At 39.2% G+C, this 24,707-nt stretch overlaps 1 protein-coding gene across 14 annotated transcripts in view; it reads left to right on the forward strand.

The window, feature by feature from the left end:
* The first annotated feature begins 652 nt into the window (after positions 1–652).
* LOC104591878 (uncharacterized) overlaps positions 653–24,707 on the forward strand; it is a 135,286-nt gene continuing 111,231 nt past the window's right edge. For 12 of the 14 annotated variants that reach the window (XR_016085525.1, XR_016085527.1, XR_016085526.1 and 9 more), the window contains exons 1-9: positions 653–889; positions 1,277–1,451; positions 1,535–2,203; positions 2,544–2,687; positions 7,651–7,749; positions 7,872–7,997; positions 12,099–12,161; positions 23,751–23,843; positions 24,159–24,269. Coding sequence is in view for 5 of the 14 variants with exons in the window: in XM_010250959.3 (XP_010249261.1) it covers positions 708–889; positions 1,277–1,451; positions 1,535–2,203; positions 2,544–2,687; positions 7,651–7,749; positions 7,872–7,997; positions 12,099–12,161; positions 23,751–23,843; positions 24,159–24,269 (1,662 nt within the window). In the remaining 9 variants the exon portion in view is untranslated. Of the gene's footprint in view, positions 890–1,276; positions 1,452–1,534; positions 2,204–2,543; positions 2,688–7,650; positions 7,750–7,871; positions 7,998–12,098; positions 12,162–23,750; positions 23,844–24,158; positions 24,270–24,707 lie in introns of those variants that run through there. The other 2 variants (XR_016085528.1, XR_016085530.1) reach the window with 2 other exon arrangements.

The raw sequence follows: 24,707 nt of genomic DNA on the forward strand, positions 1-24,707 counted from the left end.
CTCCCTTTATTCACCTCTTTCCATAAGAGATGAGATGTGACCAAACGACTGTCCCTCCTCTAAAAGCGAAAAAACCTTGCAAAAGCGAAAAAATAACACTGTATTTCAATCAGACACTAAAGATTCCTTCAGTGAAAAACAAAAAAAAACCTTCAATAAAAAACAAAAAAACTCATCTCCATTTTGTTTAGGGTTTAAACAAAAAGGGGTGTTAAGAACAGGGATAAAAAACCCACCGTCGACCTCCATTGGATTTCCTTCGGACCTCCGCCGTTCGTTATTTGTAGTGATTGTCGTTGGTGGAGATGGCGATGGCAAGCCGTCGGGATGGCGCTCCTGTCTTCTCTTTCCTTTGATAGATAGGGCGAGTATTTGAGAGGGATTGAGTTAATTTAAAAACAAGGATAAAAATGTAATTTTGTATAGGAGTATAACGGGCATTTTTAATTTTTTCGTACACTTAGTCAATTGTTAGAAATAGTAATGATCAATTTTCAAACAGTAAGTAAGGGTAGTCAATTAACTAAACCATATGGGTAGTTTAAGAAATTTACCTAATATTTAAATTAAATAGTAAGAATACAATTTGCCCTTTTTAAGTTTCAGGGATATTTAAGTATTTGTCAAATATTTCAGTGTACCCGTACTTAAATTAGCCCAAACTCAAAAGCAGTAACCAGAACTCTTTCGCGGGCTAACGTTCGGACATGGACTCCTCAAGAGACGACGACGGAGCATGGAAGCAAGGTGATTCAGGAGTTTCATTTCCTGAGCTTCTCAACTTTGCCAGTAGAGCTCAGTCCTTAATTTCGGAAGTTTTACTCTTATCTGGCCGAATCCCTAATGAATTTCGCGATCGCCGCTATGATCCCGTGCTCTTCGATCTTAGGTTAGTTATTGAATATATAAATTTTGTCATCTAGTCGTTCACCGGATCCTGAGTTGGGGTTTTATCAGTTTAGCTTAATTTCTAGTGAAAAACATATATAATGTATGTGATCGAATAGGTCGCTCGAGCAGTTTAGTCAATTTGCAACATTTCATGCCCTTTTCTTCTTTCTAGTCGATGTTTCAAATATTTGGATTTTGGAGTTAATTATGGAATTCTCCTGGGCTCCGTCGAATGCGACCTTGAAATTAGTTTCTTTACCTTTAATCGTCAAGATATCCAAGCCACCTATGGATTGAATTATAATGTACTAACATTGTGCGATTTGTTGTTAGAACTCAATAGTTCTTGCTAGCTCTGAAGTGTGTAGGTTATTCCTTTTTCTAGGTATTTTGATTCTCCGGATGAGTTTGAGTCGAGAATTGTTGGAAATGCAGAACTGGAGGAGCTCGAAGATCAGCTTCGCGAGTCTTGTTCTGAGTTTATGCACAGGTTTTTTCTTCTGGCGAATGGCATTGTGATTTACCACCAGGGGTTACTCAAATACCTAGACGAAATACAGGTTCGGTTACTGTTGATGTGGAGCTCTCCCCTCTCTCTCTCCCCCTCCTATTGCTCTATACCATAGTGCTTTTGTTTCCACAGGAAGGAGCATATCCACAAAGTGCCCTGGAGAGAGTAATAGAGAATGAGAAGGGACGCCAGTTGCTCACAGAATCGTTAGCTCTGTTTGGGTGTATACTTCTGCTTCTGGAACATCACATGGGTGGCTTCTTACGGGAAAAGCTGCTTGTTGCACATGTCCGTTACGATTGTTGTTTCAATGCTCCTAATATTCAACAAATTTGTTTGCTATCTCGTATGCACCCGTTGAAACCAGTTAGACATCGTCAAATTCATTATTCTCCTTCAAGCTCTACCATGGTCTTAGTGCAGAATCCTGAAGAACTTCTTATGAAATTTCCTTTCCCTAAACAGGTTGTGGATTCCATTATTAGTCTTCTGAGAGATTGTGATTTGTATAATAGGGTCCGCCACTATCCTGATCCTGAACACCGGACTGTGGCATTGTCTTCACAGGCAGGATGGCTTTATGTTCTGTTATTCTATTCTCCAGAGTTTCTTCATAATGGAATTGTGATGCGGGAAATTGTAGATCGGTTCTTTAAAGATTCCTGGGTGGTTCCACTGTTTATGTATTTTATAGTGGATTTGTCATTGTCATGGGATGCATATAAAGCTGCAAAAACATCACTGTCTTTATGTCTTTCCTCATCATTTATTCGTGATCTCTGTCATCTTCATTGTGCAAAGGTTGGTGTTACTGTTTCCATAACTGTGAGGCATTTTAGAAATGTGTACTCTATAGAGCTGTTTTACTGTTCTCCAAATATTCTATTGGTTCGTATAAAATACTTCTCTAAATATTATCAAGTCAATTTATTTGCCATCCGAGGTAATCATTCTACTGAAATTTTGACATGCCTCTTGCATCCTGCTTGCTTCAATGATGAGATGAATATTCAACCCCTTCATTCATAATTTAAGTGTATTAATCAGTATTTGTCCATGATTGGCAGCGTTTTTCCTTGTCTCTTATTTCTTTCCAAGGTTCCACATCTTAAATCTATTATTAACACTGGCTGATTTTCAGGTTAAGGATCTCATGTCTGAGTTAAGTTCACTTCTCTCAGATGGTGTACTAAGCAGGGGCTATGTGTTGAATAACTTCCAGTCTCTTCTTTCCTTTGTTAGAAATTGCAATGTTTCATTCCGCTGGCTGTTGCTCCATTTATCTGTAAGCTCCTTGTCAAGAACAAAGTATAGAACACCAATGACAACATGTTTGTTAGTATCTTATATTTTTATAAAGTAGGTTTGTTAAGTAATCTAATTTATTATAGAGAAGGAATCTAGATAAGTTGTTGCACATTGAAATTAATATTATTAAAACAACATACAAGATTTGGAACTAAGAGATGTGTAATAGAATTGTTTCAAAGACAATATTGTCTTACATGTGAATGTGAAGTCATGCATGACATGGCTAAGTTTGAGAAAATAAATGTAACTTGTTATTATATGATATTTAGTAGGTTAGGTTGAGAAAACTGACCAGCAAGATTTAATTCTCTTGCAATTTTTACTCCTTGCAGGACAGCTTGGAAGTCTGCAAAAACCGAGTCCCCTTCTCCAACTGGACCTAAGAACACAGCAATAACATGACCTTCATAGTTTCTAAAAATTCCCCTTATTACCAGCCGGGCCTGGGTTCCCTAGACTGCTGCCATCAAAGTTCAGTTTGAAGAATCCTTCATCTGGTGGTTTCCAGCCCACAGCAGGTTTAATCCTTGTAGCAGAACTTCTAACTACAACTTCCAAATTTCTCCACATATCATCAAAGGAGAAATTGGAAAATAACTTTAGAGACTTGGCCCACATTGAAGCTCTATGCAAGATGCAATCCAGAACTGCTTCCTTATTTCTTTCTTTATCATTGAATACTCTGCCATTCCTTTCCTCCCACACCGTCCAAATCAATGCAGCCATGATACATCTCCACAGAATTTTACCCCTTCTCTTTGGCCAACTGAAGGTCGTTGGTTCAAAGAGACTTCTAATCTGAGTAGGCAAGCTCTACCTGTGACCAAGAAGTTCAAAAATCCTTTCCTAGAGACTAGCAACAAAAGGGTAGGATATCGGAAGATGGTAGCGGTTTTCTCCACTTGCTTTACACAAGGTACACCAGTTAGGGGGCAGGCACATAAAAGGTCTTCTTTTTTGCAAAACATCCAAAGTGTTTATTTTCCCATGGAAAACTTCCCAGTACAAAGCCCCAACCTTGGGAGGAATAGGTTTAGACCAGATTTCATCAGCAGGGCAAGGAAGAGAGTTTGGGTTTGAACACAAGAAAGAGAAAAAGGAGGCACAAGAAAAAAAGACCTTTGGGGTGTGGAATCCAGGGCAGCAGAATCAAGAATTTGTAACAACAAGGTTGCCCTTTCTGATTCAAGATCCCTTTAATTCCTTCTTAAACCTAAGTTCCAGCTTAACCCAGTCAACTCAGAAAGGGAAGCAAAGTGAGACAGGTTCTTTTTTAAACAAAGAAAGAGAAAACAAAGATGGGAACAAATCTTTTAGGATTGAATTACCAATCCAAAGGTCCTCCCAAAAAAAACCTTATCTCCAGAGCAAACATCATATCTGATTTGGCTTAGGAACTGAGGAGTCACTCCACAAATAGATTTCCAAGGAGAAGCCAAAGTAGCCCTTGACGATACCCCAACATCCCAACCATTGCCTGCAGAACCATGGATACTACCAATCACCTCTTGCCACAATCTTCCCCTTTCATTAGTCCACCTCCAGAGCCATTTACCTAGTAGAGAATTTTTCTTGTTAATTGAAGGTGACTTTAAACTGGAAATAGGGTGGTTGAAGGAACTTGAAACTGTAATTTGGAAATACAAAGATTATATGAAAAGATTTAAGTGGCTGGTTAGAGATATGACAATTTCAGTCCAATGGGATAGGAGGTCAGCTAACGGGATGAATGATTTTTTTACAAAATAGGGGGTGCATAAGAGTACACCTCAACACCATTTCAGCAATACTTAGAGCACTATCGGATAATTCATCAAACTTCTTGTTTCTACACCCCACAACAGAACGGTGTGGCTGAATGGAAAAACCGACACCTACTTGAAATTGCTCAGTCCATTATGCTTAATATGAATGTCCCAAAGCGTTGTAAGAGTGATGTTGTCCTAACATCATGTTTCCTCATCAATCGGATGCCCATGTCCATCATTGGAAGTCAATCCCCTTTCTTAGTTTTGTTTCCCACTTTGTCTCCGTTTCCTCTTACCCCGAGAGTTTTTGGGTGTGTTTGTTTTGTTCAAAATCTAGGGCTTGGTTTAGACAAGTTAAATGCACGTGCTACTAAATGCATCTTCCTTGGATACTTCAGGACTCACAAAGGGTATAAGTGCTCTAACCCTAACTCTCATAAGTCATTTGTGTGTTTGGATGTTATTTTCTTTGAATCAGTCCCATTTTTCTCGAGTACTAAGGTCCCTTCTCCTTCTCCCGTGGTTCCACTTCTTGTTCCAGTTGAGGACCCCCTTTCCGTGGTTCCTGTTCCAGTTGCGGATCCCCCTCACGTGGTTCCCATTCCTTCCCCTCCCTCTCCTGTACAGGTTACTACTGAGAGGCCACCAATCCGACAAATGTATACTCACAGAAGAGCACCGGCCCCTCCTCCAGTTCAGTCCTCATTGACAGATCCTGTGGTTGCACCTCCTCCTTCGGACCTTGATCTTCTTATTGCATTGCGGAAAGGTAAACGTAGTTGTACATCTCATCCTATTTCTCATTATGTTTCAGTTGCTCACCTTTCTGCTTCCCATCGCCATTTTTTATCCTTGCTATTCTCTGTTTCCACTCCCAAAACTGTCCAGGGAGCTCTTACCTCTCCAGGGTGGCGATAAGCAATGGAAGAGGAATTGTCTATTTTACAACACAATCACACATGGGAACTTACTACTCTCCCTCCTGGTAAGCATGTTGTTGGATGTAAGTGGGTCTACACAGTGAAGTATCTTCCAGATGGCAGTGTAGAACGATTAAATGCTAGGTTAGTGGCCAAGGGCTATTCTCAGTTGTATGGTGTGGACTATATGGAGACATTTTCTCCTATGGCTAAAATTGGCTCAGTTCGGGTATTGATTTCATTAGCAACAATGTATGACTGGCCTCTCTTGCAACTTGACATCAAGAATGCCTTCCTGCATGGGGATTTAATTGATGAGGTATATATAGAGCAACCACTAGGGTTTGTTGATCAGGGGGAGGATGGTAAGGTTTGTAGACTTAAAAAGGCAATTTATGGGTTGAAACAATCTCCATGTACGTGGTTTGGTAGATTCAGTAAAGTAGTGAAGAACTTTGGAATGATACAGTGTCAGGTAGATCATTCCGTGTTCAACCATGATTCAAAAGATGGGAAAATCTTGCTAGTGGTGTATGTGGACGATATTGTCATAATTGGTAGTGACAATAATGGGATTGACAGGTTGAAGAACTTCCTATAGGATCACTTTAACACGAAAGATCTGGGTAAGCTGAAGTACTTCCTGGGAATAAAAGTTGCAAGGTCAAGGCATGGAATTAACTTATGTTAAAGGAAATATGTCCTTGACCTACTTGAAGAAACAAGGCTGTTAGGTGCCAAACCAGCCGAGACACCTATGGAACCAAATGCTAAGTTAAATGTTGATGCAGGTGAAGAGTTTGATGATCCTGGAAGGTACAAGAGGTTGGTGGGAAAATTGAACTATCTGACTATCACACGGCTAGATATATCATTTGCTGTAAGTATGGTGAGTCAGTTTATGCAACATTCTCGGATTCCTCATTGGGAAGCAGTTCTAAGAATTGTTAGGTATCTGAAGGGTGCTCCAGGTCGTGGTCTACTATACAAAAGTGGAGGAACTCTTGAGATAAAAGGGTATACAAATGCTGATTGGGCTGGTTCTGTGTCAGACAGGGAATCAACTACAGGATATTGTACCTTCCTTGGTGGCAATCTGGTAACTTGGAAGAGCAAGAAACAAACAGTAGTGGCAAGGAGCAGTGCAGAAGCTGAGTGCAGGGCTATGGCTCATACTACATGTGAACTAGTATGGTTAAAGAATTTGTTACAAGAGATGGGGTTTTCAGTTGATAGACCCATGAGGTTATACTGTGATAATCAAGCTGCTGTACACATCTCTTCTAGTCCAGTCTTCCATGAAAGAACAAAGCATATTGAAGTTGATTGCCACTTTGTAAGAGAAAAAGTGATTAGTGGAGTGATAACTACATCTCATGTGAGCTTAGGAAACCAATTGGCAGTCTCTTTACAAAGGGGCTGTCTCGAGGCTGAGTAGATTACATATGTGACAAGCTGGGACTATATGACATATACTCCCTAGCTTGAGGGGGAGTGTTAGAGTCGATAGTATAGGGGTATTTTGGTTTATCTAGTTAGAAGTGAAAGGTCTGTTTTATTCAAGTTTAAGTTGTGTCCCATCACTTGTAAGGGACAATACTGTCTTTTGTAACTCAACTTATTCATTATAAATACAAAGCGGGTCGGCTAGAGGGAGTGACTTTTTCTCTTTTGGCCTAACCCTTCTTCTTCTTCTTCTTCTTCTTCTTCTTCTTCTTCTTCTTCTCCTCTTTCCCTTCTTCTCTTCATACTTCAAACCTAGAACCGAATAGGATCAAGCTACCTATTTACAACCTAGTAGTGAATTTTTCTTGTTAATTGAAGGTGACTCTAAACTGGTAATAGGGTGGTTGAAGGAACCTGAAACTGTAATTTGGAAATACAAAGAATATATGAAAAGATTTAAGTGGTTGGTCAGAGATATGACAATTTCAGTCCAATGGGATAGGAGGTCAGCTAACGGGATGGATGATTTTTTTACAAAACAGGGGGTGCATAAGTCTGAATTATTCTGGACTAATCTTGTGATACTTAATTATGCTCTAATAAAGTTCATACCATTTATCAAAAAAAAAAAAAACCAGCAAGATGGCTGTGCAAGTTTCATTACTTCAGAATTTAGTATTAGAATGCTTTTACCCTGAATGTTGATTTCGCTATATGCTGTATAGGTGCATAGCCTCTAGAACAACTTATTTTCTTGTTGGATGTCTGTTTCTAAAGTGGTTTCTTTCTTAAATTGCTAATTGTATGTTTTCTTGATTTGCAGAGCAATGATAAAAAGGTAAGGGAAATAGTTATTTCCCTGGGAACTGCTCATCAGTTAGAAGAAGATACCCCATTACTGTTTCTGTTAAACATCTCCAGGGTGATTATTCCTTTCCATGTTAATTATATGCTTATCTATAATGGAATGCCATATCTTCGGAAGATATTTGCATTTGTCTTCTTTTGATTAAAAAAATATTCCTTTTCTTTTTTTTCCTCCAGTTTGAGTTTGAGGTGAAAGAACTCTATACAGAGCTTTTGGAAGACAAGGGAGCTCTCTGGAAAGAGAGTGCAAATCATGCTTCTACAGTTATGCAAGAATTATCCGAGTACTTTTCTGGGGCTTGGGTATGAGATGAGCTTATAACCTGATCATTCTCAAATATCATACATATGTAACACCTAATCCTCCAAATCTTTTCTGTGCACCTGTGTACATTTTTTCCGTTGAGTTTTGGCATTTCTGAGACAAAATTTGGCATGCAACCATTTTCCCCCCAGGATGAATATGCTCTATCTTGACCCAACTCTACAAAGCCAGGATGAATTCATATTATGGTTTTGTTTTTGTAACTTTTTTTGTTGATTTTTATAAAGTACGAACAATGGTCTTTACATTATATACAAGAGATAGGGCTTGGGAGAATAGGTTCTGGAAAGAGCTTTATGGTGAAAAGAACATTTTTAGTGCAACACTTTCTTAGCACTGTAGTTTTTGTGTTAGGCTGTTGGCTTACATAATATGATCCCCTTGATCCACCTCAATGACAATTAACATACCATTCATAGAGACCTAGCTCCCTAGTACAGTAAACCATCTATTTTATGAATTGACTCAATTAATGACTATGCCTTACAATGGTTATCTATGATACCTGGATACCTGTACAAGGGTTCCATATCCAGTTGTGTCCTGCTGTATCTGGGTAACATAGATGTCTATCTCTGATTGATTAGGAACATTCCTGCCAATTACAAGATTCCCTGGGCTCATGACAATGCTCCCCAAGAAATATAATGGGACTTGTGGGTCTATACTTGATGATTTCTATTCACATAGGAAATCAAAACTTTACTATTCATATTTTTAGAAGAGCTGTTTAGCTGTCACATGGTGTTTCAGGGCTCTCAATGGTGGAACAGTCTTTGAAGTTGTCTAAGTTGGTCAAGGTAACTTAGTAAAGGCAGAATTAACTGCACTATTGCAAAGCTTGAATCTTGGTAAAACATTAAACTACAGCAATTTGGTAGTGGAAGGTGACTCCCACATGATTGCGTGGTTGAAGAGCAACAGAAAAGCAATTGGTTAGCAAGGGAACCGGGTACCGCATTCCATTGGATAAGCAGAACAGCTAATGGGATGTCTGATGCATTGCAAAGACAAGGGGTCAGGTCAGCAGGGATCATTTATTTTGGGGGACCACATTTGGGAAACAGGAAAATACTGTATCCTAACTAAAAAGAAGGGTTATGGGGAGGGAAATGCATCAATGCCTTTGTAAATGTGAGGTGCTTTATGTTCCCCCTCAAGATGTGAAAAGCCTATTCAATCCCAGCTTCCTAGGTTAGCCAAAAAAGTGATGGAGAACTTTGTGGAGGGCAATAAGTGTTGTAATGGTTTGGACTATTTGGGAAGAAAGAAACCAAAGAATTTTCAATGACAACTACAGGTCTTTGGAGGAGCTGATAGAAAGCATAAAGGTTAGAGCCACACATTGGGTAAAAACATTGGAACTCTTTTGAATATTCTCACTCTCAGTAAATAAGATAGTAAGGAAATGGTCAAAAGTGGCTCAAACAGGTAGAAGGAAAGATAGTGTGGAATTGGAGTGGAAGAGGGTAGTCGGGCAAATTACCCTCAGAGTAGTTTATTGCTCTATTTCCAAGTAATGTTATGATTAGGAGCAGCAGGGTGGATTATGGAAGAGGGCAATCAGGCAAAATATGGGGTAGGAGCCTGGAGCAATTGCTCAATTTTATGGTTGTTCTGTTTAGAAGGATATTGAGTAAGTACAGAGTATTTTCAGTAAAGGTAGGAAACAGGAAGAAAATCAAATTTTGGAAGGATTGCTGGTGTGGTGACAGGCTGCTAATGGAAAGGTTTCTGGAAATTTTCGATATAGCCTCTGATAAAAATGCTAATGTGGCAAGCTGCATGCCAGTTCAGAATGGTGGTATAGTATCGGTGCCCCAGTTTAGAAGGAATGTGAATGATTGGGAAATTGGGCCCACAACAGAATTGTTGCAGCTTCTTTATGGCATTCAAGTTGATTATCATAGAGATGATAAAAGAACATGGGTTTGTGAAGAGAATGGTATATACTCTGTCTGGTCTGTTTGAAGTCATCTATCTAGAGCTCACCAAGCTTTCTCTAGTCAAATTTCTGTTCAGGTATGCAGTCCATGCACTTGCCACAAAATGTTGTTTCTGGGGATCATCTGCTCACTAGGAATGATCTTGGACAATGCTAATTGTGTCTTTTGTGATGGCTGTGTTGAGTCTGTGGACCATCTTCTCCTTCATTGCAGATTTGCCTTTTACATTTGGAGCAAGATGTTAGCTGTGTTTGTGACTTTGCTGTGAGAACTTTCTGACCAGCTTCAGTTGTGGACTTTTTGATGGGGTGGAGGGTGGATGGTTTAAGCAAGAAGGGCAGTGGATGACATTGCCAGCTGCTGTGTTTTGGGGTATATGACAGGAATGGAATTGGAGGATTTTCTAAAACAAGGATTGCTTGGCAGATTCAGTGGTGCAGAAAATTATAGGAAAAATGCATTCGTGGTTAGCTGTTCATAAGCATTTCAAGGAAGAGCTCATATCTCATTTATTGTATATGATTCTCTTTTTGCAAACAAACAGGGGTCAATGCTATCTGTTATAGAAATTGGGAGAGTTTTTTTTGGTAACTTCCTTTGTACAGCCACTTGTTGTACAGGGGTTTTATTAATGAAATTCTATATTTTGCCTTCTCTCAAAAATATTATGACGCATTTAGAAGGTGAGAAATAGAAGATTCTTTGAATGGAAGCATCACGATAATAAGAGGATTTTGGCTGTATATGCTTATTAATGTTGGAGTGGCTTATGGTGCACCCCAAGTTTGAAGATGTGAATCTGATTTTTGGTCTACCTTAGATTTTGTTAATGATTATCTTTTTGATTGGTGATTTTGTTTCTTTATCCCATAGTTGTGCTCTTGTAAGAGGTTGTTCTTTCTAGAAGGCGAAATCTCTTCGCCTTTTCTTGTATTTCCTTTTTAAAATGTGTTCAAATAGGATTGTTAGCGGTTTAGTTGATGAAGTGCAGAGGACCATTACTCAATTTGGTCCAATTATAGATTACACGTCTTAATGCATTGGCAGAATGGTTAATTTGTTGGAATTAACCTCAATTGTCGAGGGTTCAAATCTTGCCTTTTTATATATATGTATGTTAAAACCAGTTGAATCGTCAAAACCCGGCCGGTCTTCAATGGTTTCCGGTTTTTCAGAAATTTGAAACCTGGGGATCTAAAAAACCCGAATGGTCTCCCGTTCCCTGGTCTAACGGTCCAACCATCCAGTCTGGTCCGGGTCTTAAAACATTGATTACATGTATGGATCATCTACAGCCAGGAAATATACATCTTCCAGGAGAGCCACTAAAATCCAGGCACTCCATACCAATCAAAAAAAAAAAAAAACAGGTGATGAGGGAATGCATTCTTCTTGTCTGACAAACAACTAACCTGGAGCAGTTTGCAGAAGTGACTGAATAAGAGTCCAGCAACCTTATAGTGCACAAACAAATAATCTACTGACTCTCATACAGGTTACACATCAAACACTCTGATGAATCAAGCACTATTCCCCTCCTTATTAGTTGGTTCCTAGTAAGATATTTACCAACCGCAACAGACCACCTAAGAATCCAACTTTGGCTGGATATGTGGCAGCCAAATTTCCTTCCAAGGAAAACCATGGACCATAGGATTTGCTAGATATTTTGTAAAAAAGACTTGACTAAAATTTGTCATTCTTGGTCCAATTTCCATATACCCATGTGCCTTTGAGAAGGATAACATATTCACATGTATGTCTTGTTGCCTGGAAACTTGCTATAGAGAAAATTGGAACTCTCATTCTCGTTGTTAATTTATATCAAATAAGCAAGCAAAGAAAAAGGCAGAAAAAAAGGAAAAAAATAAGAAAAAGAATCTGGAGTGCCAGTACCAGAAACTGATCTACGTACAAGCATCTTAACCATTTAGAATGGTCCATACAACACTGCCAATTGATTCCTTCAGAGTTTCCAAAAATCTCTTCTGATTTTCTTGTCCGGCTTTCACTATGGCACATTTACAGGGCCGACAATTGCTATACCTTATCTGTTTGGCACTATTTTTTTCCATACTCCACTATGACTGCATGACTGTACATTTCCTTTTTTCCTTTTTCTTTCCTGGGTAGGCATCATTATGGAAGATGGAAGGTGAAAGTCTGAAGGACTGGTTTAAGAATTTATCTTTAGAGGTAAGTGATTCTGCTTTCAGTTTTCCATGTTTTTAACATAATTTCTTTTTCTCGAATAATTTTCTTACCCTCATTATATTGAATGGTTATTAAGTTTCCCCTGAAAGCTTCTCTTTCACTATCTCCTTAATCACAAATTGTATAGACATTTTTATTTTGGTCTGCATGACAATTCTTTCTGACCGAAAGGTCTCCTCAGTATATTTCTGTTTGCCTAACTCTTTTGACTCACTATTGTACTTTCTGGAGTGGAAAAAGATTGAGATGAGAATGTATTCAAGATAAAGAGGAAAATGACATGGGAAACAAGGTTGGTTGTACTACAGGGTAGAGGGATAGTCAGAGTCTTTTCTTTGTTTATGTGTGTGGGGGGAGGGGGGAAGGGAGGAGATCAGCAACAAAAGGTATCTGTATTAATTGATTGAAGTGTACAGATGTATAAAGGAGAGGGTAGGAGACAACTAAAATCCACAATATATTGTCTCATCATACTATCATAGTAGTGGCGTGTGAGTAGATATTTTCTACATAGTTATAGAACTACATGAATGGACTTGAAATTTGGCCGAGTATAGTCTGACTCAACCATGTATGCAAGTCGAATTGGAAAAATTTGACTGAATTCACTTGACTTGATGGCATATTGAATTGTCCGTGTTAGTTTTAAAACACTGGTTTTTAAATGAAATATGGCAGACAAATATAGTGAGTTCTATAAGTGATATTAGTGCACAAACCCCAAGACTATGACCCATCAGAATCTGCACTGGGATTAACACCAAAGGGAAAGGTTGTATTGACTAAGGTTTTGATGGTTATGATATGGGGCTAGTTCCAAGTGAATAATTGTTTTTTTATTTTTTGATCAGCAATGACTTCATTGATTATGAATAAAGGAATTCTTTACATGCATTAGTGTGCATAAGCACCCCTTTGTTCGGGCAAGCATTTAACACCCATTCATTGTTTTCATTTTTCCTGAATTTTTGCTTTTTACAAATGTCCCCCATAGGAAATCAGTCCCCAATACATTTGATTCCTCCCTAATCCCTGTCTAGCTAACATATCGAACATACCATTGGCTGAATGTGGAGTCCACCTGCATGTCACTCCCAACAACCTTGCCATCTCTTTAATATCATGGATTTCATGTCTGTAATGTGAAGGCCCCATCTTATTGTTTAGATGGTGGGCAATTCTTTTGATTGATAACAATAATAAGAAATTTTATTAAGAAAGAAAAAGAAGGGGAAATACAAAGGAACCAGAAGGGAGCATAAACCCCTAGGACCATCATACTATACTCCCCATACACCCCAAAAAGAAAATGGCATCTTAATCTGGTATTAGAAAACCCAAAAGACGACTTTCTTGTAGCAACCCTTCCTGTAGCCAAGAAATTGGCTTAAGTTATTAGCAGTAGCAGGTCTCCTGATCTAGTATTTTCTATGGCTGCTAATGGTCTAGCCTCTGTAATATAATGTCTATGAATCCAAAGACCATCTCCTCGCTCTCATCCATCACACCACCACTTGAGAATCACTTCTACCTGATGCAGTGTGGTTAGAAATCCCGATTTTCAACCTGAGAAAAAGTTGGAAATATAGTAGAATTTGGGGGCGGAGAGAGTGGAATGAGTCATACAGCCTTGAATCAGAATCTCTGGTTTCTTACCTTATCCCCATAATATATAATATAATGCCTATTATATATGTACTGTTGAGGTTTTAGGTTCTTGAATTAGTGTTATTGGGCCCAAGGCCCATCAGTCTAGTGTTTCTTAAGTGCAGTTCATGTTATTGACAGCAGCCACCATATTAAGGGCATATTAGACATTATACCTTTTTATAATTAGTGAATATATAAACTAATGAGTGGGGCGGCCAGACTGATTATTGGCTTCTCCCATCTCTTTTCTTTCATTCTTTTCTCTTTTCTCTAAGAAACCTTTCTTCTTCTTTTCCTTTTATTTCTGTTATAAATCAGTTTACTTTTTCTGAATTTTCTACTTATTAGAGCAATTTCTAAGGACTCTTGGGATTCTCTCGTGCAGTCCTAGATCATTCGATTGCATAATGAGATAGAGAGCTGATGAAGACTTTAAAGGGCCCAGTTCTTGGATTTTTGGTGGATCTAGAACCCTATGTTTCTGATATTGGGTTGATCATTGAAATTAGTAAGAATTGGAGAAGGAAGAATCCTGATTGAACTAAAGATTCTTTATTTTTGATCTAGGAAGAGGCACTCAAGTTATTTTTGGATTCCTTGAAGTTTTTTGAAGGGGCAATTCAATTTTTGGAGTTTTCTAAGGTCTCCGGAGAGAGCGGCTGCCTCTTCTCTTGGTTCTACCAACTTTTAGGAAGACAAAAATATCTTCGGGTAAAGGTTTTTTGTTTTAGAAGTTTTTTTTTTGAGGTTTCCAAAAGGGACCGATCTGTTTCTAGAGATGTTTTCTTGTTTACAGTTGAAGTTTTAAGTTGTTTTGGGAACTATGGAGGGTAGTGGAGTAGAACACAAATCTACTAGTTACCTGGGACTAGGTGCAGGTAGTGCTAGTGATCCTTTTTGGGCAAGTACCGTCACTACAGTTAAGTTGGATGGTACAAATTATTTGGAGTGGTCACAATCATCCAAGATAGCAATTGGTGCTCATGGAAATTTGGGGAATATAACTGGTGAAGAGAATAAACTTGAGACCAACTCTTCCCAGTGGGTGGAGGAGAACTACATAGTGATGACCTGGCTTAGATAAACCTTGTGGCGGAAGATTGACCATTGGGAGAGTACCAAGGATGTTGCTACTTACCAAAAGCTAGTAGAAAAGAATAAGGTGTTTGATTTCCTAGCGGGGCTTAATCTTGAATATTGTTTTCTTCTAGGAAGAAGAAAAGGAAGGAAGAAGAAGAGAAGAGAAGAGAAGAGGAAGAAAGAACGTCTTTTTGGGAGCCAAAAACTTTTGGCTGGCGGCGCCCAGCCTTCTATTTATATTAATGAGATGAAAAATAAAAGATGGTGAATTAGATGCTTGCCCCTGGTGGCACACCCTAATAAAACAATAATAGAAAGGTAGTAAACAAGCTGACAACACTCTAAGAATGACAACATAAACTGTAACAGCAGAAACAATTTACAAATTATTCTAACAACACTCGCCCGCAAGTTGGGCTGAATATATCTATCATGCCCAGCTTGTCACATAGTTCATTATGTTACAAGTATGGAAGTCCCTTTGTGAGAACATCAGCTAGCTGCTCCTTGGAGTTAACATAAGGAGTGCAGATTTCACCCTTTTCTAATTTCTCTCTTATGAAGTGCTTGTCCACTTCAATGTGTTTTGTCCTACCGTGTAGGACAGGATTAGTAGCAATGTTTATGGCTGCCTTATTATCATAGTAGAGAGACATGGGGCTATTAACTAGGAACCCAAGCTCTCCTAGTAAATTCTTCAACCAAAGTGCTTCAGCCACCCCATGTGCCATAGCCTTATACTCAGCTTCAACACTAGATCTTGCAACCACATTTTGTTTTTTACTCTTCCATGTCACTAGGTTTCCTCTTATAAAAGTGTAGTACCCACTTGTAGGTTTCCTGTCATCCACAACACATGCCCAATCAACATCTGTATAGACTTCCACTTTCAGATGGTTGTGCTTATGAAATAGCAAGCTGGTACCTAGATACTTCTTCAAGTACCTAAGAATTCTTTTTGCAGCCTCCATATGTGGTATCTTAGGGGAATGCATAAACTGACTTAGAACACCAACCGGATGAGCTATGTTCGAGCATGCCATGGACAAGTAAAGCAATCTTCCTACTAGTCTTTGAAATTACTTCACATCCTTTAGAGGTTCACCATCACTAGACCTGTTCATGGGCCGGGTAGCCCGATGGCCCGGCCCGGCCCGCACCCCGTTCGGGCTTGGTCATGTAATTAGGCCCACGGGTCTGACCTCGGGCCTAACACAGTAAGCCCGACTGTGTTTTGGGCCGGGCTCGGAATTTGTCAAAAAAGCCCGGCCCGACCCGACTCAATATTATATATTTTATAAAATACATAATATGTATTTTATATATTATATAAAATATATAAATAATATAATATTTATTAATATATATATATTTATAATTTAATATATACATTTTTTATTTTTTCTTTATAATTTCTCTCTCTCTATCTCTATTCAGCCGCTTCAGCAATAGTAACAACATGGGCTAAATTTAGGGCTCGGGCCCGGGCCCGGGCTTCGGGCTTTTTATGAGGGCCGGGCTCGGGTCCAAGTTGTAGGCCCGATGGTCAGGCCAGGCTCGGGCTCGGGCCTTAGAAAAATTTGTTAATATAGAGTGAAAAGCCCGGCCCGGCCCATGAACAGGTCTAACCACCACAATCACCCAAATTATGATCAACATCCATAGGGGTGTCTACTGGTTTTGCACCTAGCTTGCCTGTGTCTTGCAACAGATCTAGGATGTACTTTCTTTGACTTTGAGAGATGAAGACACCCCTTTTTGAGCGGGCAACCTCAATCCCAAGAAAGTACTTTAGGGGACCTAGATCTTTAACCTCAAATTGGGAGGCCAAGAACTCCTTCAACCTTTGTATTTAAGAGCTCCAATTCCTTGTAATGATGATATCATCCACATACACTATCAACACTGCAACTTGTTCCTGACACCTTTTAACAAAGAGAGTGTGATCAGATTGAAATTGTTTGAATCCTACCTGGTGAACTGGCATATGAAATCTGTTGAACCATGCTCTGGGAGATTGTTTTGGGCCATAGAGAGACTTTCTCAATTTGCACACCTTATTCTCACTTCCTTTTGCACAAAAGCCTGGTGGCTGAACCATATAAACCCCATCCTCCAGATCACCATTTAAGAAAGCATTTTTTACATCAAGTTGATGCAATTCCCAGTCAAGGTTTGCGGCTAATGATAACAAAACCCAAATTGAATTCATCTTTGCTACAGGGGCAAATGTCTCATCATAATCAATACCATAAACTAGTGTGTACCCTTTTGCTACCAGCCTTGCTTTTATCTTTCTACTGTTCCATCATCCTTGTGTTTTACTGTAAAAACCTACTTACACCCCACAGGGTCTTTCCCTTTTGGAAGATCCACTAAATCCCAATTGTGATTCTTATAAAGGGCATTAATCTCCTCCTTCATAGCATCTGTCCATTCAAGATAAGTTAGAGCCTCTGCCACATTTTTGGGTATGGGAATACTATAAACAATAGATAAGACTACACGGTGAGAGGGGGAAATATGGTCATAAGATACATAGTGGGTAATGGGGTGTTTGGTAGTACATGATCTGACTCCCTTTCTATGAGCAATCGGGATGACAAGATCATCCACCACCGAGATGGGAACATGGGAGGAATCAATAGGGATAAGTGACTAGTTCATTTGGACTTACCTCTTGGGAGTCTGATGGCGTCGGTTGCATAGTATCTGGTAGCTCTACATCTTTAGAACACTGTTGGTCTCTACGGCGTGTACGCAGAAAGACACGAAATGGAGCTAGATCCGGAATAGAGGGAAGAGAGACTTGGCGAACCTACTTTTCCTCTGTACTATTCTCCCCCTGAGGAGTAGGGTAGAACGGTCCAAACTCGAAGAAGGAAACATCCATAGAGGCAAAGTACTTTTGACCAACAAGATCAAAACACCGGTACCCTTTACAAGAGGAGGGGTACTCAAGGAAGTTACATGGAATAGACCGAGGTCCAACTTTCCACAAGAAGGAGACCAATCATGGACAAAATCACTACAACCAAACACTCTCATAGGGACGGAAAATAGAGGGGACTGAGGAAACAACAATTGATGAGGGGACTTGTAGTTCAATACTCTAGAGGGCATGCGATTGATGACATATGCAGCAGCAAGTACACCATCTTCCCAGAAACGTTTCGACACATATGCAACATCATGCCTCATGCTACTTCAAGAAGGTGTCTATTCTTTCTTTCAGCAACACCATTTTGTTGTAGTGTTCTTGCACATGAACTCCTGTGAAGGGTTCCATGGAAAGCAAAAAATTCATTAAGCTCACCATGGTAGTATGCTTTCTCATTATCAGATTGAAAAATCTGAATCTCAACATGAAATTGTGTGAACACCATCCTTTGGAAGTCTTTTATAATCCTTGGCACTTCGTCTCTGGTACGCATAGGAAATATCCATGTATAACGAGAAAAGTCATCAATCAGTGTGATAAAGTATCTATATCCACCCTCCGAAGTTATAGTAGTAGGCCCTCAGACATCAGAATGCACAATATGGAAAGGAAAATTTGCTCTTTTATTGCTTGAATGAAAAGTTGTTCTACTTTGTTTGCTCAATTGGCACGTTTGACATTGAAAATCTGACACCAAACATGACTTAAACCAGAAACAAACACTTTAGTATTTCAAAGGACACATGACCTAGACGATTATGCCACAAAAGAACTTGACTTTTATTGGATTGACCAAATTGACCACATGACTTTGAAGATCACACCGAGAAACCAGCCTTGTTGTCGAGAGTATAGAGACCATCTATTAAGCTTCCTCTACCAATCGTCCTCCCAGAAGTTAGATCCTGAAAAATACATGAACCAGGAAAGAAGGTTATACTACAGTCTAAGGAATTTGTGATACTACTAATGGAAAGCAAATTGATAGGAAGTTTAGGTACATGCAACACATTATTAAGGTTGAGGCCATGGGGGAGAGATATTGATCCCTGACCTGCAATGGATGAGAATGATCCATCTGCAAGCCTCACCTTATCTCTCCCAGGCAACAGGCTATAAGACTGGAAAAGATTTGGCTTATCGGTCATGTGTTTCGAGGCCCCTGAATTAATAATCTAAGGGGAATCAGTGGTATTCGAAATATGGAAGGCAGAGGCCACATTACCTGATGTAGATGCAAATGAAGTAGAAGGGGTACCGGTAACTGAGTTGTTCATCTGACATAAAGCCTTACCATACAATTCCAGGTGATTACGGAAGGGGTTCATGATATCCTCCTTGGGGTCAGAACTCGTGGAGTGTTCCTGTGTGGTACCAGGTTTACCAGTAGACTGAGAATCTTGAGCTGCCATATTTTCTACATTGTACTTCTTCTGACCCTGCACTTTACCTTGCTCTTCCTTTTTTACGGCCCACTTCGGTTTCCCAAAGAGCTCCCAGCATGTGTCACAAGTATGTCTTGAGCGCCGGCAGTGAGTACCACAACTTGTACTTGTCATCAGCTTTCTTGGGATCACTTTTACATTAGTACCACCTGTTGCAGCTAATGCAATCTGTTGCTCCCCCTCATTTGCAACCATTACACTGTCTATTTTCCTCAGATTGGACCAAGGCATACACCTCTTGAACTGAAGGCAATTCACGACTTCCCAAAATTTGAACTCTTAGAGGCTCATACATAGGATTCAATCCCAACAGGAAAGCAAAGACCCGGTGCTGAGATACCAACTTCTTATAAGCTTTGGCATCATCATCATTCTTCCATTCTATAGTCTGATAGTGATCAAACTCCTTCCAAACAGAGGTAAGGGCTGAACAATATGCTGACAAACTGCAGTCACCCTGTTTACAGGTTGAGGATTCAGCTTGTAACTGATAAATCTTAGCATAGTGTCTTTGCTCAGAGTAGGTAGTTTTAGCTTGTTCCCATGATCTCATTTGCAGTCTTTGCCCATATAAAATTCTTCTTTACACCTGGTTCCATGGCTGCAAGTAGCGAAGACATCACCATACTGTTGTCTTGATCCCACCTCTCATGTTCAGCTGTCCCACCTTTAGGTTCTTTTACTCTCCCATTTATGTATCCAGCTTTTCCCCTAGCTGTAATATATAGTTTTACACCTTTAGCCCACTCTAGATAGTTCAAACCATTCAAAGGGGTGATTGGCATCAGGAAAAACATATTCTCAGCATTCATACCAACTGTACCATGGGTTGATGTAACCCCAGACGAAGCTGAATCATCAGTTTCCATATTAGGGAGGTTCTACAATTCAAGAAGAGCCACTGATGTACCCAGAAATAAGTTTCCACCCTATTTCTACTATCCAGCATACACGTAGGGCACAAAACATGTACCAATCTGCCTCCTAGAATGGAACACCACTGCTGAAACACTACTACCAGTAACTAACAGACCAAAAAACACTCGGTCTTCAATCACCATTAGGCTACACAAGCCACACATTAAAAAGGACAGCACATTCCTGTCACGAGGGAGTACACAACCCCCTATACAGCACCTGTACAAAGGTGAACATAACCAGAACACAGCCTTCACAGCATTGGCTGTCACCAACTAGGATTTCCTTGGTGTTACGACCAAGGGAGAACCCAGAAAAATCAGTCTGAGAATTCTGGCCAGTCCGATTGGGTTCTTGCACCTCACAGTTCAAAAAAAAAAAAAAATCTGATGAGAAGAGATGAATTTTCAGAGAGACGAGTCCTCCTATTGCCCAAAAGTTTGCTCTGATACCATGTTTTCTTCTAGGAAGAAGAGAAGGAAGGAAGAAGAAGAGAGAAGAAAGGAAGAGAAGAAGAAGAGAAGAGAAGAGGAAGAGAGAACTGCTGTTTGGGAGCCAAAAACTTTAGGCTGGTGGCACCCAGCCTTCTATTCATATTAATGAGATGAAAAATAAAAGTTGGGGAATTATATGCTTGCCCCTGGCGGCACACCCTAATAACACAATAATAAAAAGACAATAAACAAGCTGACAACACTCTAAGACTGACAGCATAAAATATAACTGCAGAAACAACTAACAAATTATTCTAACAACAAATATGACATTGCACGACAACATGTTCTTTCTCAAGCATACGCTTTTGAGTAGTTGGCTATGGTTAGCACAATAAAACCTAAGCCTGGTGGGTATAAGGTGGTCGTGAATGAAGGGATGACAAGATGGACTTGATCTATGATTATTGTAAGAAGCGTAAACATACCAGAGACACTTATTGGAAGCTTCGTCCACGTCTTATACCATTTCGACTTAGAAATTGTAGAGATGATGGACCGAATGTTCCATAGTTTCCTTCTTTTTATTCAATTCTGTTTATGTTTTATGTTCGTGATTAGTGGGCCTGTTTTCTTCCTTTTCTTATTGCTTTTAGTGCTGGCCACCCTACTAAGGGTATTCATGTAATTGTATTCACATTACAACCAAAGAATAAAAGATAAATTTTGGGGGAGACTGGAGGGAGGTTCGATTGACACTCTTCCTTCTTCCCTTTCTTCCTTTCTCTTTTGTCTTCTTCTTCTACACTTTCTCTCTTCCATCTTTCTCTTTCTTTTTTGCGTTATTTTAGATATGTGAATTACACTAAATCTCTTCTCAAATCGTTGTCTCAAGGCATTTATAAGCTCAATGAGTGCCAAAAGAATGGTTGGAATATTCAATTTGGGGTTGTAGAATTATATATATATAGTGTTTTAAAAGGTGTGGGAGGCGTATGCCAGGGGCGCCGACTAGGGGTGAGCAAAAAAAACCGAAAAACCGAACCGACCGAAACTGAACTGAAAAATCGGTTAACTGAACCGGTAGGTTCGGTTTCGGTTTAATATTCTTAAAAAACCGATAGTTTCGGTCCGGTTTCGATTAACCATTTAAAAAACCAACGGTTAACTGAACCGACCGATATATATACAATACTATATATTTATATAGTATTATATATTATATTTTTTATTTTTTTTGAAAATCGAATGAAGTTTTAATTGAAAGTTTATTCGGTAGTTTGCCTTTGCTGGAGACTTCCAGTCTCTCAGTCTCGAAAATCGAAAAATTTCAAGCCTTTCTTCTCTTTATCTCTTCGAATTAGAAACCTAAATGACTAAACCTTCTCTCACTCTCAGTCTTTTCTCTTTCGTCTCTCTCAGTTCTATTCGAAGTTCTTAGTCTCTCTTACAATCTTACTCTTCTAGTCTTCTTCGACTCTTAGAATTCCCTAGACGGCCGCGTGGCCCGCGCCAACCACCAGCACCAAGCGACAACGCTGGTCTCCGCCTTGCCGGCAAGCAAGCACCAACGCCATCTCTGATTTCTGTATCTCTCTTCTCTCTCTCTCTCACCTCTCCTCTTTGCGGCTCTGCCAGGCACCACCTCTCAAGCTCTCACTTCAGGCGACAGCCGACAGCAACCACTGGCACCAACCAGTCCGACACTGACAGTTTTATTTTTTATTTTTAATTTTAAGTGCATAAAAAAACCGAAAAACCGAACCGCAGTTAACCGGTTAACCGGTTGCATCAGTTCGGTTTCGGTTTGGATATTTAAAAAATCGATCAAGTCGGTTTAGTTTGAAAAAATACCCCACGGTTCGGTTAACCGAACCGTGAGCACCCCTAGCGTCGATACCTCTGAGGTGTATGCCTTAGGTGCAAGAGACGTACACCTCATACGTTTTTTCATGAGGCGTGCTAGATGCGTATGCCTCATGCACACCTCATGTAAAATGACAAAAAAAAAAAAAGAAAAAAGAAAGAAAAAGAAAAGGAAAGGAAGGGAAAGGAAAAGAAAAATGAGAATTTTCTTCCTCTTCTTCCTCCCTCCTTCCTCCTCATCCTCCCTCCTCTTAAGGAGGCTTACGTCCCTTACGTTCTGAACTATGCCTCACGCCTCTAGGTAGTGGAACGCCTTGCGTCACACCTCTGCGTGATGATGAAGTATAGAGGGGAGAACCCTGCAAAACAGATATGAGAAAGACCTCCAAGAACTTGTCGTGATGATGAAGTATAATGGTGCCCCCATGCATTTATAGCTTTTAATGTAAAACAAGGCTTAAGATGAAAAATTTTTGAGGCGTACACTTACTGTATAAAGTGTAACATAGGTGTATGTCTACTTTATTGTGAGGTGTACACCTTTGTATGCCTTTTATATAAGAGCATATGCCTCATGTATATGTACGCCTCCGCCATATGGCTTGGCACTTTTCTCCAATGCCTTGCCTAGAAGCATGCACCTTTTAAGTCACTGATACAAACAACATAGAGCTAAAAAAAACACAAAGAAAAATCAGATATTTTGATTAGCCACTGGCTAGGGAATTGTGTTCAACATTATTCAAAAGCTTAATATGTATTAGTGGGTTACCTTTTGTATCTACTAAAAATCAGATTTTCTTAGTTTTTGGTTGGGATTGATTGGTGAGGGTGTGTTGATGTACCAGGGCCTGTACTTTTCATCATTATAGTTATTAGTGGGTTTCTAAGTTTTCCAACAGTCTTTCTTAACCTTGGCTCAAAGGTTTCTGATGAATAGTCATGTTCAACATGATGTATAAATATTTTTATCCTAGGATTTTTGTTAATTTATTAGAACACCTTTTTTTGATGACTTTTTATCTACTAAGTTTGCTGCTTTTATGGTAGTATCCTATTGCTTTGGCAATTTTTTCCTTTATTAAATGTACATGGATTTTACCAATAGACAACCTTTTAAAAAAATGATCCCTTGTCTGTGTTCTTTTGTAGAACTATATGCTCAAACATGCCATATCTTTTCCTTACATTATGACTTTCCTAAATGCCTGGTACTGATAATATTATTTGTTTGCAGATTTGCTCAATGGAATATACAAAATTTGGAACTGTTGGAAGGAAACTGTATCATATGATTTCTAAATTTAAAGAAATTGAACAATTTTATGAGGTATTACTCAAAGGAGAATGCCAGCAATCAATGAATTTATACAACTCTTGGATACTTCACCATGCAGACATGGTAGGACCCATGAAAAGGCACACTATAAGACAAAATTAGGCATGGGTACCTTGTCTGAAGGGTGGGGTATCCAAGAGAGATAACTATAAAAAAAAAGATCTCAACCTGCAGACATTGATAAGTCTACCATGTTCATAAGTTCCATCTAGATGCAAACTACCATAGTTAGAATTATAGAATGTTTTTCTGGTTACGTTGTGAAAAATCTTTTCTATTGTGGTTTACTTTATCTGAATCTTTCAGGTTAAGGAAAACTTGCAAATTAAGCAACATATTTTGGGAATTCAGAAATACCTGCAGGATATGCTTCAAGCCCTCAATTTACACCACGATGCTCTTTCAACCTTTTCTGTGGTATCTTTTTATGTCCTGAAAGCTCATTTATTTCTTAGTAACTTATATCTTGTAGTTTTGGTTTTGTATATATTTATGTTTATGTAAATCAGAGCTAATAACTTGAAAGGTAGTGTATGAAACCTGCTGTGAAACTTGTGGAATATTAGCTCTCTTTTCAGGACCAGTTGGTGTTGGGAATTCTACAAGGGTGAACACTTGCCCTATTGAATGGACTCAATTTGGGAAAAAGGTTGAACTTGAGCAACATGATAATTGAAGGGGACTCTAAGGTAGTGGTTGATTGGCTAAAAAATGACAGGCAAGGAGCATGCAAGGTTTAAAATGTTGATGTCAGTGGAAATGTCAGTCATCCAAATATAGGAAACATGTCGGAAATGTTGTAAAAAATTTAGACATGGTGGAAACATTATTTCCAATAAAAATGGTGGAAACATT

Source organism: Nelumbo nucifera, chromosome 4, assembly GCF_055504915.1.
Source record: "Nelumbo nucifera cultivar China Antique chromosome 4, China Antique-T2T, whole genome shotgun sequence".
NCBI lineage: Eukaryota > Viridiplantae > Streptophyta > Magnoliopsida > Proteales > Nelumbonaceae > Nelumbo > Nelumbo nucifera.